At 44.1% G+C, this 14410-nt stretch overlaps 1 protein-coding gene across 2 annotated transcripts in view; it reads right to left on the reverse strand.

The window, feature by feature from the left end:
• Positions 1-467: 467 nt before the first annotated feature.
• The window catches only part of SCARB2 (scavenger receptor class B member 2), a 43393-nt gene continuing 29450 nt past the window's right edge, over positions 468-14410 (reverse strand). The window contains exons 10-12 of one of the 2 annotated variants that reach the window (XM_058193465.1): positions 12378-12429; positions 11157-11315; positions 468-5759 (exon numbers count right to left, since the gene is read on the reverse strand). In XM_058193465.1, the coding sequence (XP_058049448.1) occupies positions 5721-5759; positions 11157-11315; positions 12378-12429 (250 nt within the window). In that variant the 3' untranslated portion in view covers positions 468-5720. The remainder of the gene's footprint in view (positions 5760-11156; positions 11316-12377; positions 12430-14410) is intronic. The other variant, XM_058193466.1, reaches the window with a different exon arrangement.

Raw genomic sequence — 14410 nt, forward strand, 5'->3', positions numbered from 1 at the left:
CCATTTGTATATTATATACAAAGTCAACTTATTGCCCCCAACAATCTGGGTCCTCATTTTACCTACCTTATAAAAGATGGAAGGCTGAGTCAACCTTGGGCCTGGTGGGGCTTGAACCTGCAGTAATTGCAAGCAGCTGCTAATAATAGACTGCATTAGTCTGTTGAGCCACCAGAGGCCCTGATGAGCCACCAGAGGCCGTTATTTTCCTTCCTCCATTATTTCCCTTTCTCCCTCTTCTTCCTTTCATTATTTCCTCCCTCCCTCCCTCCCTCTTCTTCCTTCCATTATTTCATTCCTGCCACCCTCTTCTTCCTTCATTTCCTTCCTTCCTCACTCCTTCATGTTTCTTCCTTCCTCTCTCCTTTCTTCTCCCTCCTTCCTTCCACCCGCTCCAGCTGAGCATGAAATACAATTTCCTTGTTTGTTTTGGTCTTCCCTTTTAAGACGCAAGAACACAAAGAAACGAAAGAACAAAAACATATTTTACTCACTGCTTGGTATAGTTCCATCATGCCATAAAAGGGTTAGACTTCAGGGAGCCACAAGACTGTTTTTAAGGCCAGCACTTGTCATTAACTCAGAAACACAACCTTGGAAAAGCAGCTATGGCACAGTCTTAGCCTCCCATCTTCTAAAAAGGTTAATATTAGTGTACCTTGTGCAACTTGTAGAGAGAGATCAGCAGCTCTTTTTGAGTTAACAGAAGCATTAGATAAACATGATTAAAACCCACTCCTGTCCCTTACAGCTGAAGGAGGGCTCGCGTCTTTCTAAAGAGAGCAGTCTATGGTTTCAGCCCAAGATTAGCAGGTCAATGCGCACATCACCATTTGCGCAGCTGCAGGATAAATATTGGACTGCAAGGAACCTGCAAATTCCTGCAGGGGTCTTGATGCGAGCCTCAACGTCAAGAGCAGAAACGATGGCGAGCAACTTGCAAAGTGTGCCCATCGTTTTCTAAATTTGTGCAAGAGAAGCAACTAGGCCTCAAGTACCAGCAGCAATTGGCCTTGTCCAGTCAAATTACAAAAATAGGTCGGGAAAAGGCTGTTTGAGGACTGGATCCTGAAGTTTAGACTTTTTAAAATTTATCCATCGTCTTCAGCGGCAGACAAGTTTGCCAGTAATATCGGTTTCAAGAGGAGGGAGCCTTTATCCTCCATTTTTCCCCCCTTATCAAATCATCCATCAATTATAGCCAGCTATAAAAGATGCTTAAAATTAAACAAGCAACATTCCAAGCATGTTTAGGGCCTTGAGATTAGATTTCATTGCTGACTTCACAAGCAGCTCATAGTCCCGTACCAAAATCCAGGTGTGGTTCTCCCTTCCAAATTTATCTTAAATTGTCTAATCTTTTTGAGAAGAGGAAAAATTAGCCCTCTGATTTATTAACAGCTATTGCAAACCTTTGCGTGTTTAAAGCTGCTACCCAGAGTCAACTGCTAATCCCAACATCAGGTCACATCTAGATTTCAACATGTCAAAACCAAGAGACCAGCAATAGAAAAGAATATTTGTAACTCAAGGTTGAACTGTGGGGTCTTTAGCGTTCTCTGAGCTTGGAGGTTTTCTTGCACTACCCAACAAGCCAGCTGTATATAAACAGAGAGTAAACCCTTTAGCACTGATGAGGTTGGGCAACGAAATATCTGCAAGGAAACAGCCAAGCTCAGGGAGCACCAAGGACTCCAAAGAGACTAACCTAGGCCAATTTTTCAGAAGGCCATTTTTTTTTTTTGGCAATTGTGACAGAAGATTCTCCTTTGAAAGCAAGAGTGATTTCACCCTGCCTATAATCTGCAAATTATATCAATCCTAGGCTAAAAGCTATCCATGCAAAATAAGCCAGAAGTTCACAGTCTTGACCTACGGTACAGTACCGTACTGTACAGTACATAACCTGGACTCCTCTGAGACTGCAATATATTATCCGATTCTTTTCTTTTTACTTCTTTGCCCCTGCAAATATTCAAAACCATCCTTCTTCCTGCAAGAACTTTATGCACCGTAACATGACATTTTCATTTCCGTGCTGAAAAAGGTTCAGATTTTAATGTCTCAAGATTTGGGTCGCATCATTCGTCCAACCTCCGAGGAAGCCCCTGTCATGGCCTATCACAGGTTTGCAAAGGATGTGCCTCTAATCCAGCGGTGAAACGCACTTTTTTTTTTGCTACCAGTTCTGTGGGCGTGGCTTGGTGGTGGTGGGTCATGTGATTGGGTGGGCGTGGCCAACTTTTTTTTCTTTTGAAAGCATTTTTTTTTGCTACCTATTCGCCTGAACTGGTAGTAAAAAAAAATGCTTTAAAGAAAGTTTTTTTAAAAAAAGTTCCAATGATCACAACTGTGCCGCACGATCGTCGGAAACTTTTTTTTTTTTACTTTTTTAAAGCATTTTTTTTACTACTGGTTCGGGTGAATAGGTAGTAAAAAAAAATGCTTTAAAAAAGTAAAAAAGGTTCCAATGATCGTGTGGCACAGCTGTGATCAAGAGAACCTTTTTTTAAAAAAAAAATTTTAAAGCATTTTTTTTCTACCGGTTCCCCTGAACCGGTAATTCTTATCACTACTTATCGCCCGAACAGGAGCGAACCGGTAGCATTTCACCCCTGCTTTAATCTCTTGGCTTAATTCTACAACAGAGGGTCACCTTCAAGCTTAGCTAACTTCCCAGAACTCTGCCTGGCATAACGGGTGATGAAGTGCCCAGGCTAAGGGACACTGGTGGGATCCAGCAAAGCCATTTTTACGATGAAGTTAAAGGAATACAACGGACACACAGCAAAACCCAGGGAATCCTTCCTAATCCAAGAGGAAAATTTAAGATGGCAAACTGAAGGAACCACTTCGTTTCTAACAATACGATTCTAACAATAGGGGATTTGGGAACTATGAGTTTTGTAGTGAGTCTTCAGGTAATACTCAAGTGATAAAATACACTACAGAAAAGGAGAGGAAAGTATTAGGGACACAGCATCTCTTTTCACTGCTTAGTAGGAAAAATTGGTGTTCACGTTGAGCTTGACTCCTGGTGTCTTCATGGACATCCATGTTGTTGTTGTGGTCCGCCAGCAGTCTGAGGAGCTGGCAGCGGACAGTGAGGAGGCTGGGGAGGACAATGGGCCAGTCCTGGAGTCTGGGGAAGGCCCAGACGAGGGCTCTGCGTCGGAGGCAGAGATGGTGCGATGCGCGGACTCCAGAGCCTCCAGAGGCGGACAGCAGAGAAACAGGAGGAGCCTGTTCCTAGTGCACACATGCGAAGAGCTGCCAGAAGGCAAGAGTAGCTAAAGCAAAAAGGACGACTTGGGAGTAAGGCCAGGAGATGATTGGCCCCTCCCATAAGGCTTAAAAGAGCAGCAAAGGCTCTTGGGCTCTTTGTAGGAAAGCAACGTTGCTACAATTGTTTCTTTTCTCCTGTTTCTGAACTTTGTGGGGTTCTTGCCAAGAAAAGCCTTTGGCAGGGTGCCAAAGAAGAAAAAGGCCGAAGGACTTTTTCTGAAGGACTTCGTTTTGGACAATTTGGACTAAGATGAGAATGAAGTAATTCTCAGCTGTTCTAATAAAATATGTTTGTTTAGGACTGATAGTGTCTAGTAATAACTACTTGGGCCTAGGTCACAACAGTTGTTTTCTTGGCAAAAATATAGTTTGCCACTGCTTTCTTCCAGAATTTTTTTTTTAACTTCCATGATATGAAATGTCTTGGGTTTTTCCTTCTCGTCTCCTATCCGAAATATCAAAGCAGAACATATGACTCCCGCAAGCAGGGTTAACCAGATGTTACCACACCAAGATTACTGGCTACTACCTCACTTTCAGGACCATCTCAGAAAGGATCCCAGCTTCCCTTCATCAAATCAGTGCAGTTCGCTCGACAAAAAGACGACGGATCCCTTCTTAGTCCCTCCAGTGCAAGTTGAATGATCCTGTAAAACTTCCCTTTTTTTCGCTACTCCTCAAAACGGGTCACGTTATCTTCACAAATCGTAGGCTTCGGCCTGCAGGGTTGAAATTCCATTTTGGCTGTTCATTGTGAAGACTCTGAAACCTTCTTTATTTTTTTCTCCCCCCAAGTTGAAAGGGGAAATCACGGCACATCTGGATGCCTCTGAGGGAAGAGAGGCCTTTAGATCTTGAAAAAAAACCTGTGTTTTGGATTTACAGAAGAAATCTGCTATTCCCAAAATCACTTTTAAAGGAGATACGAGAGAAAGAGCCAGGGAAAACAACCTTCACAAATAAAGTTGTGTAATCTTGGAAAATACGTGTGATGCGTCCAGTTTGTAGAGTTAGTGCCTTCAAACATACTTTGTACATTTGTACGTGTACTTTAAAAAATAATAATAATTAGAAACCCAGTAAATCTTTTGGTCCAGGGGCTGCATCTTTTTAACTCTTAATTCCATAGATTAAAAAAAAAACCGGGAGAGAATTTACTAGCGACTACTTGAGGCAGCCTTCAATCTGGTGTTTTCTCTCAAAGGGTTGGCACTGCTACAAGGGTGCCAGGCAGTGGTGGGATTCAAATAATTTTAACAACCGGTTCTCTGCCTTCCAACAACTAGTTCACCAAACTGCTCAGAAAGTTAACAACCGGTTTTCCCGAAGTGGTACGAACTGGCTGAATCCCACCACTGGTGCCAGGTTAATAAAAGCTTATCTGAGCCTTTTACTTCAAAAGGAAATTTAAAAAAAACAAACACTGAATGGAGCATCTGATGGCCTGAACCAAAAATGAGAAATTTCCTGGATGTATGTAAAATTCTTCTGTGTGTGTATGTGTGTGTGTGTGTTTGTGTGTCCCTTTCTGGTGCAAAGCTTTACACTATGGGAAAAGTAAAAGTCCAAGGTAGATCCGAGCCATAGGATTCACCAAGAAATCAAATGATGGCAGGACAAGGGCTGTGCTAGCAAATCTCCTAAATCAGGGGTCAGCAACCTGCGGCTCTGGAGCCGCATGTGGCTCTTTCATCCCTCTGCTGCAGCTCCCTGTCGCCGGTCGGCTCCACAATTGATAGGGCTTTCAGTTAGAACAGGTAGAGGAAAAAGGACGCCGTGCTAGGAGATTCTATGGTGGAGGAACCGGACTTCCGGTTGGCAGGGGAAAACAGATGCAATGCTAGGAGGAGACTCAATGGTGCGGGAACCGGACTTCCGGACAGCAGAGGAAAAAGGACACGGCGCTAGGAAGAAATTCTATGGTGGGGTAACTGGACTTCCGGTCAGCTCCAGAATTGAATGGGGGGGGGGCTTCCGGTTAGGACCTTTGTGGCTCTTTGACTGTTTAAGGTTGCCGACCCCTGTCCTAAATTAATAAGGATGTCACCAAGGCCGACGTCACCTTTTATGGCACTTCCAATAAGCCAGCAGGGAACTGCAGGTGCAGGTGTAACTCCACAAGTCCAACGAACGGTGGAAGTGCAGTGAAATACTACCGCTATTTTCACACACTGGGAAAGCAGTGGCAAATGACATCTGACCGACCCTTTTTAAAAAGCATGTAATTCTGCCCTTTGTTCAAGTTCGGTTTGCAATGGTCCACCTTCCTCAGAAGCAGATGGTTACTAAATGCTAAAAAGAGGACTACTTCAAGGGTGCCGTTGAAGTGGTAGGTTGTGGCGGCAGTTAAAAACGTTTGCCCTGTTCAGTCATCATGGTGAAGCTCTTGTTGTTGTTGTTGTTGTTGTAAACCTGGCATGGTCGGGGAGATCGAGTTAAGTCCGGATAAGTGGAGCTCGTTCGTCAACGGTACCCTGTTGTTAGTGGGAGGCAAAAAAAAAAAAAAAGAGTTAATTTACAGATTGTGTTTATGTAACCCATTTCATCTATCGACTCCGGCAACTTTGCTGGAGATGGCAAAAGAATCCAAGCAAGTCCTGTTGACAGATAAATTGTTGATAAGTGGACTCTAACTAAGAGCTGATCTGATACCGTGTTTCCCTGAAAATAAGACGGGGGTCTTATATTAATTTTTACTCCAAAAGACGCATCAGGGCTTATTTTCCAGTTAGGTCTTATTTTCAGGGAAATACGGTACTAAATGTGTCCGCCTGGCTGACGGTTTTAACTGGGGCTTATTTTGGGGGTAGGACTTATATTACAAGCATCCCGAAAAATCACACTAGGGTTTATTTTCCGGCTGGGTCTTATTTTCGAGGAAACAGGGTAGAAGACAGTGGTAAAATGTAAAATTTGTTACTACCGGTTCTGTGGGCATGGCTTGGTGGGGAGGGGTAATGTAACTGGGTGAGTGTGGCTAACCTTTTTTTTTTTTTTAACTTTTAAAAGCATTTTTTCTACAACCTCTTCAGGTGAAGAGGTTGTAAAAAAATGCTTTTAAAAGATTCGGACGATCCCAGCTGGGTTGCCTGATCATCAGAGGCTTTTCTTTTCTTTTAAAAGCATTATTTTTTGCCTTTAAAAGGAAAAAAAAAGATCAGGCAACTCAGCTGGGATTGTCAGAGCCTTTTAAAAGCATTTTTTACAACCTCTTTGGCCGAAGAGGTTGTAGAAAAAATGCTTTTAAAGGGTTCTGATGATCCCAGCTAAGCCGCGCGATCATCAGAGGCTTTTTTTTTTTACATTTAAAAGCATTTTTTCGGCTGAAGAAAAAAAGCTTTTAAAAGTAAAAAAAAAAAAAGGTTTTGATGATCACGCAGCTCAGCTGGGCATGGTTGGGGCGGGCAGGGACTTATGGTACCTGTTCTCCGAACCATCCGCCGTCATCGCTACCGGATCGGGCGATCCAGTCCAAATCGGGAGCATTTCACCCCTGATAGAAGAGAATATTTGCAGCTCAGGGTTGAAAGGCGGGGTCATTGATGCTTCTCTGAGCTCAGTTGTTTTCTTGCAGATGCTTCATTACCCGACTATGTATCGATGTTAGAAGGGAGTGTCCCACCAACACTTAAATGTCTCACTAAGACTGACAGGGCAAAAAACACAGACTGATTTTACCATAATTTCAACTGAGAAACCAAGCTAAATCCAAAACCGCTAGAGAATTCCTGGAAGCCTGACACTCAAGACAAATCAGTCATCAACAGGCACACAGAAGTAAACAACGTCTACATATCATTCAAAAGAGACAATCAAAAAGCTAAAAGGCCACCATACCTCCTCCAGAGCAATCAACATCCAGATAATCGGAGATTAACGCCAATATTAATATTCGATCATCTAGCAATAAACAATTCCCTGTCAAGGAACTATTAAACTCTTGACAAACAATCCAACCATAAACAATAATCTAATCGAGGAACCATCCATCAATATCGATAGGGGAAGCCACTTGTATATAAACAAGAGAGCGACCCCACTCCTTTCTAGCACTGATGGTGTTACCTAGTTGGGTAATGAGACATCTTCAAGGAAACAACTGAGCTCAGAGAGCACCAAATACCCCACAAGGACCCTCTAAACCAGGGGTCTCCAACCTTGGTCCCTTTAAGACTTGTGGACTTCAACTCCCAGAGTCCCTCAGCTAGCAAAGCTGGCTGAGGAACTCTGGGAGTTGAAGTCCACAAGTCTTAAAGGAACCAAGGTTGGAGACCTCTGCTCTAAACTATCTGAGCAGATCAATCTAGTGGCATTGAGTTCCTAAGACAGTGCTATTTCAGAATGCATGGGAAGGATCGTATGTTCAAATGTGTTTTTCATTCAATTTCTCCTTGCTGGTGAGAAATTGGTCCAGCAGGGAGGTGTTTTTTAGCCAAACTGTATTTCCCTAAAGCTGTTTCATTCCTTAAGGCCCGAGAAATGTGTTGGGTTGTTCCCCCCCACCCAATTTCCATGGTTTCTACTCAAGCAATGGATCCGAATAGGAGAAGACCACATTTGCAAGAAGAAGCAGCAATGTTAAACAGCTGAATTAACCTAAGAGTTACCTGCAGAGTTACTATCTGCAAAGAGTACCATATTTTTTAGAATATAAGACGCACTGGAGTATAAGACGCACCTTAGTTTTTGGGGAGGAAAATAAGAAAAGAGCTGATTGGCACGTGGATCAGCCTCCCGGAATACCCCCAATCAGTTGTTCCCAGAGGTGAATTTTAGCAACAGGTTCCTTGGTTGTGAGCTCTGTGCCTTGCTTTTTTTTTTTTTTTGCTTTTTTTTTCCTGCCTCTGAAACTCTGTTTCAGAAAAAACTTTTTTCTGCCTCTGAAAGCCTCCAAAACAACTTCAGAAAAAAAGCCTCTGAAGCTCTGTTTGGAGGCTTCTTTTCTGAAGCTCTGTTTGGAGGCTTCTTTTCTGAAGCTCTGTTTGGAGGCTTTTTTTCTGAAGCTTTGTTTGGAAGCTTCTTTTCTGAAGCTTCGCTTCTGATGCTTTTTTCAGCCTCTGAAAACCTCCGCTTGAGAAGCTGGGCAGGACTACATTCAGAGTATAAGATGCACCCAGATTTTTACCCTCTTTTTTTTGGGGGGGGGGAGATTATACTCCAAAAAAAATACGGTAGGTTAAAATATCTGTGAGCCTTTTAGTCTTTAAGGTCTAAAAACATTGGAAGGGGAATGAGCGCAACCTACCTTTGGGTTCCACTGCTGAGGAGATCATCTCTTTAAAAACCTACCTTGTTTGTGTCACAAGATTATGTCAAAACAACCAACAACCTTAAAATAATTAAATCCAGCCAATAAAGCACCTTCACCAGGACTACTACTTGAACAAAACTCACCAAATCCATACCATCCCCGAAGAGCAGTATTTATATTTATATATAGAAAAGGGAGCTGAGCAATTGCAACTTCATTACAACCCTACTAGCTTTTCTCCACTCTGGAAGACCAGTTAAAGCCCTACAGACTCATAGACCAGAACCCAAGAGGTATCCATCCCCACACCGAAATGTGGGGTTATTCTCACCGTTTAAGGTCCCTGTTTCAAATATGAAGCACCCAGAAGCCAAAGCAGGAAGTCCTTTCCTCAAATGTTTCTCCTCGCCTATACTGAGTCACTAGGTAGCATCTGGCCGTACGACCCACCCTTGCGTGAAAAATTTCCATTGCTAAGCGAGATGCTTGTTAAGTGAGCTTTGCCCGTTTTACGATCTTTCTTGACCCCCGTTGTTGAGTGATTTCACCGCAGTTATTAAAATTAGCAACACGGTGGGTTTAAGCGAGCCTGGTATCCGCGTTGACTAGGCTTGCCAGAAGGTCGCAAAAGGATGGGGGGGGGTCAGGTGACCCCAGGACGATGCACACCATCATAAGTACGAGCCAGTTTGCCAAGCATCTGAATTTTGATCACTTGAACCCTGGGGATGCTGCAACGGTTGTTAAGGTGAAAAACTCCTATTCTCCATGACAAGCAGTCCTTGCATTACGACCATTCGTTCAGCAGCCACTTGAAATTACAAAGGCTTCCTGGTGTTCGGCCCTTGGGGAGGGTGGCTGCCATAGGCCCCACTGGGGAAGCTTGCTGGCTGGGGAATTCTGGGAGTTGAAGCCGGGGTGATTCCCGGCTTCAACTTTCCCTACCGGTTCTCTGGGCATGGCTTAATTGGTGGGCGTGGCTTGATGGTCAGGTGACTGAATGGGCATGGCCAATAATAATAAATAATAAAAACAATAAAGTATACAAAACTTGGGAGCGCACCGGTTTACTTTCTTTAAAAATAGAGGCACCGGTCTACTAATTGCCTTTTTTTGAGAGCGCACCGATCTACCTTCTTTAAAAATAGAGACACCGATCTACTAGCCGCCTACAGCGCGGATCAGCTATAGTGCGGCCCTTTGAAGCGCCACGGCAGTCATTTAAGGCTGTTTGCAGCTATATCACCACCGAGAGCTTCAGGGACAGAGATGAGGAACAGCGAGGCGTGAGCAGGGGGGTGGGGGGGCAGGGATTTTTGCTACCGGTTTTTCAAACTACCTGCTCCCATCGCTACCGGATCGCATGATCCGGTCCGAACCGGGAGCATTTCACCCCGAGTTGAGGTCCACGCAACTTCAACTTGGCTGAGATTGGGAAAACTGATCTAGGTGGCGTTATTTCTTTATGGTACACAGAATGGCTTTCGTGGCAAACCACATGGGAAATACAATTTTTATGCAAGCACCAGCGTTAAAAAGTAATTTATTTATTTATTTATTTATTTATTTTATTTACATTTATATCCCACCCTTCTCTGAAGACTCAGGGCGGCTTACACTATGTTAGCAATAGTCTTCATTCTATTTGTATATTTATATACAAAGTCAACTTATTGCCCCCAACAATCTGGGTCCTCATTTTACCTACCTTATAAAGGATGGAAGGCTGAGTCAACCTTGGGCCTGGTAGCACTAGAACCTGCAGTAATTGCAGGCTGCTGCTGTTAATAACAGACTGCATTAGCAGCCTGAGCCACAGAGGCACTGATATAATAAACTGACTTATCTGACTTATCATCTTAGTGTCTCTTGTTTTGTTTTTAAATGGCTCCAGCTAAGCCGTCCCAAGGCTGTTGCAATCTACCAGGAGTTGAGAATGTGTAACCCAAGGCCAAGGTTATTAAAGCAGAACAATTTAATCTCAAAACTGGTTCGCACATGTATATTTATACTTCGTGAAGCTCAAAGTTCCGATTAGTTGCTGCTTGAGCCTGTCGTTAAGGGACTAATATTCATTTATGCGATACAATTTTTAATTAACCAATAGGAATTTCTGCACCCGTAGAAGTTATAATGCCAAGAAGTGACTGGTACATGTGCAAAATCAGGCTTTAAGATTTCAGAATTCTTAAAGGAGAGGCGCCTTGTTGGCACTTAAGTTTGGGGACACCAGGAAGAGACAAATTTTGCGTGTCTTACCATGTGATACAAATCAGCATCAGAATGCGGCTGAGATTGCATTTTATTGTGGGTCTATTAAACCTTTCCCCTAGAATGAACAAGTAGGTAGGTGAGGAAGGGAGGAAGGAAGGAAGGAAAAGAAAAGGGAGGGAGGAAGGGACTGGATAGAAGGAAGGGAGGGAGAGGAGGAGGGAGAAAAAGGAGGGGAAGGAGGGACTGGATGAAAGGAAGGAAGGAAGGAAGGAAAATAAGAAAGAAAGAATGTAAATGAGAAGGAAGGAAGGAAGGAAGGAAGGGAGGGGAAGGAAGGAAGGAAGGAAGGAAGGAGCTTTTAAACTAAAATAACTAGGGAAATGAACAGATCTACAAGCAACCTTACCTCCTCTTTTTTCCCTCTGGGCCAATAGGTGACCGCCAGAAACACTGATCCACAAATAATTCCCACAGCCAGCATGATGAACGGGACAGCTTGGACCAGATTGGATTCCAGCACAGCCGCCCGGAGTTTTTCCGCATTTACATCGTCAAGCAAAAAACTCTGAGAAGGGAAAGAACGAACAAGGAAGTGGAGAAGGAGGAGGCAACTTGGGTTGACCTGCCCATCCCACCTGGGGCCATGTATGGTTTTAGAGGGAGAAGGCTGAGCCCCCAAAATGGCATTTAAGGTCAGGAGGGTTTGGGAAAAACTAAGTAAACATACTCTTAACCTTTATTTATTTCTGAGAATGAGGGAGGGAGTGAACTCGATGAGTTATTGGTTCCTCCTTCTCATGGACTTTCTGATCCATAGACTGATAGATTTCTTAAAGGTAAGGCTGAAATTGTCAGACCTGCCAGCACTTAACCCTCTAAATCAGGGGTCTCCAACCTTGGTTCCGTTTGTTGAGAAAGGTATAGTTTTATTAGCAGAAGCACTTAAGACTTATATACTGCTTCACAGCTCTTTCCAGCCCTATGAGGTTTGCAGAGTCAGCCTATTGCCCCCAACAATCTGGGTCCTCATTTTACCCACCCTGGAAGGACAGAAGGCTGAGTCAACCTTGAGCTTGCTGAGATTCGATCTGCCAAATTGCAGGCAGCCGGCAGTCAGCAGAAGTAGCCTGCGATACTGCGTTCTAACCACTGCGCCACCGTGGCTCTTAAGAAGTGTATTGCGGCAATGCCTAGCCAGAACTGACAATTGCGTGCCCAAATCCCTAAGTTCAACTTTTCCCTCCCCTGACTGCTTCCCATCGCTGATCCCCCGCACCCCCGTGACCAATCAGGTTCAAGAAAGATGTTTTCAGAAGAGTTGATCTGCAGCTGCCGCCTTCTCCCAGTTGGCTGACCTTGAGGCAGCATCTCCGGGAGATACAGCCGTTACTTTCGCTTTCCCCCAAGTATTCCTCCTCTCATCCACCCTCCCCAGAGTTCATGGCAGACTGTCACTGTCACTGCATGATAATGAAGAACACAAGCAGGGGTTAAGGTGGCAGCTGACAGAAATGTCCAATTTGTTCTCATCCGCCATGCATCAAATTTCCACTTCCCTTCCCAGATTCAGAGAACTTCCTTATGGTACCAGGAGGGGTGAAGGTGGGGTTGTTTGATCAGTGCCTACCTCATTTACAAAAAACACTGGATAGGGCATTGATTTGATACTCCCCGTTTGGCTGAAATAAGACAAAAACAGATAAAACCAGAGTGTTTTCTAGTGATTCTCAAGAGAACGATCCTGCTTCAAGGGTTACATGACGGGAAAGCATCTCATTAGCCTTCAGAGCTCAGGAAAACGGGATATAGGTTGTCCTCATTAAAGGTAAAGGTTCCCCTCGCACATACGTGCTAGTCGTTGCCGACTCTAGGAGGCGGTGCTCATCTCCGTTTCAAAGCCGAAGAGCCAGCGCTGTCCGAAGACGTCTCCGTGGTCATGTGGCCAGCATGACTCAACGCCAAAGGCGCACAGAACGCTGTTACCTTCCCACCACAGGTGGTCCCTATTTTTTCTACTTGCATTTTTACGTGCTTTCGAAACTGCTAGGTTGGCAGAAGCTGGAACAAGTAACGGGAGCTCACCCCGTTACACGGCAGCACTAGGGATTCGAACCGCTGAGCTGGCGACCTTTCGATCGACAAGCTCAACGTCCTAGCCCCTGTCCTCATTAAGCAACCACAATTGAGATAGGCAACCCAGTTGCTAAGAGGAGCAGTTGCTTAAGGGAAACTGCAGTTGTGCTGATAAATTTACCTCAGCTTTCCTTTGCATTATAAGAGAATAATAACAGAATTGGAAGAGGTCTTGTCGTTCCAACCTCCTGCTCAAACAGGAGATTCTATACCCACAGGTGGCATGCAGAACCCGCTCTGCGGGCACACCAGCCGTCGCCCCAGCCCAGCCTCACCGCACATGCGCGCGCACCTCCCGCCGGCCATTTGGACTTCGGGGTCTCTGCCTCGACCTACCCTGTGGCCAAATTCACCGTGGCAGCATCAAACCCAATTTGACCGTCGTATTTATTTACCGAAATTATTTTTTTTCATACTAACTGATTTGGATTTTGGCTGCCCATTTTGCTGAGCTCAGACCGTAAAGAGAGAAACCAAACCACGTGACGATTTCATAAGCTGGTTTTTCTTCTGAATATCTTTCTCGCCGTTTAACATACTAATAAGTATTACATACTAATGTAATAACATATATTATTGTTCCATTTGTACATGCATTATTCTCCCACTTAATGGAATGAATATATATATATGTATATGTGTGTATATATATATATATATATATATATATATATATATATATATATAATGAATATATATATATATGTAGGTAGGTCTTTGGTTATTCGGGTTTTCTCCCGCGTAAAATTGGAAGTGTCTTGGCGACGTTTCGACGAAGTCTCATTCGTCATCTTCAGGCTTCAGCTTCGTGCTTCTGGGAGCAATGTATAATCGCAGCTGTTTCTTCCTTTTAACTGCTAGTGGGGGTTTGAACTGATTGGGTGGGAGCTTGGCTGTGGTCTGATTGGATGGAGGTTTTTTTGTGCTCTGATTGGCTGGGGGTGTGTCCTGTTTGGGTGGGGGCTTGGTTGTGCTCAGTTTAGTCTGTGTTGCAGAGGGATTTGAGCTGGTGAGCTGCATAGCTGTTGTTTGGCTTTGTGATCGTGCTACATCTTCATAGTGGATGTCAGTCTGCTGCATGTATGGATTGGAGGGGTTTGAAATGGCTAATGTTGCAGCTGCGGTCTGGCTTCTGGTCCTTGGTCGTGCTTCATGATCAGTGTGGGTTTGGGTCTGCTTTCTGGGTGGATGTGCGGTGGTGACATCCTGTGTGGACCTCGTGAGTGTGGGTCTGGTGTCATTCCTCGTGTTAGGGACTCGTTTGTCAATAAGGGCAGGTTTCCAAATGGCTGGTAGGCATTTCCAAGACACTTCCAATTTTACTCGGGAAAAAACCCAAATAACCAAAGACCTACATACAAACACCTGCGAAAACCTCAGAAAACAAATATATATATATGTAGGTCTTTGGTTGTTCAGGTTTTCTCCCGTGTAAAATTGGAAGTGTCTTGGCGACATTTCAACGAAGTCTCATTCGTCATCTTCAGGCTTCAGCTTCGTGCTTCTGGGAGCAATGTGTGATCGCAG

The sequence above is a fragment of the Ahaetulla prasina genome, chromosome 8, assembly GCF_028640845.1.
Source record: "Ahaetulla prasina isolate Xishuangbanna chromosome 8, ASM2864084v1, whole genome shotgun sequence".
Taxonomy (NCBI): domain Eukaryota; kingdom Metazoa; phylum Chordata; class Lepidosauria; order Squamata; family Colubridae; genus Ahaetulla; species Ahaetulla prasina.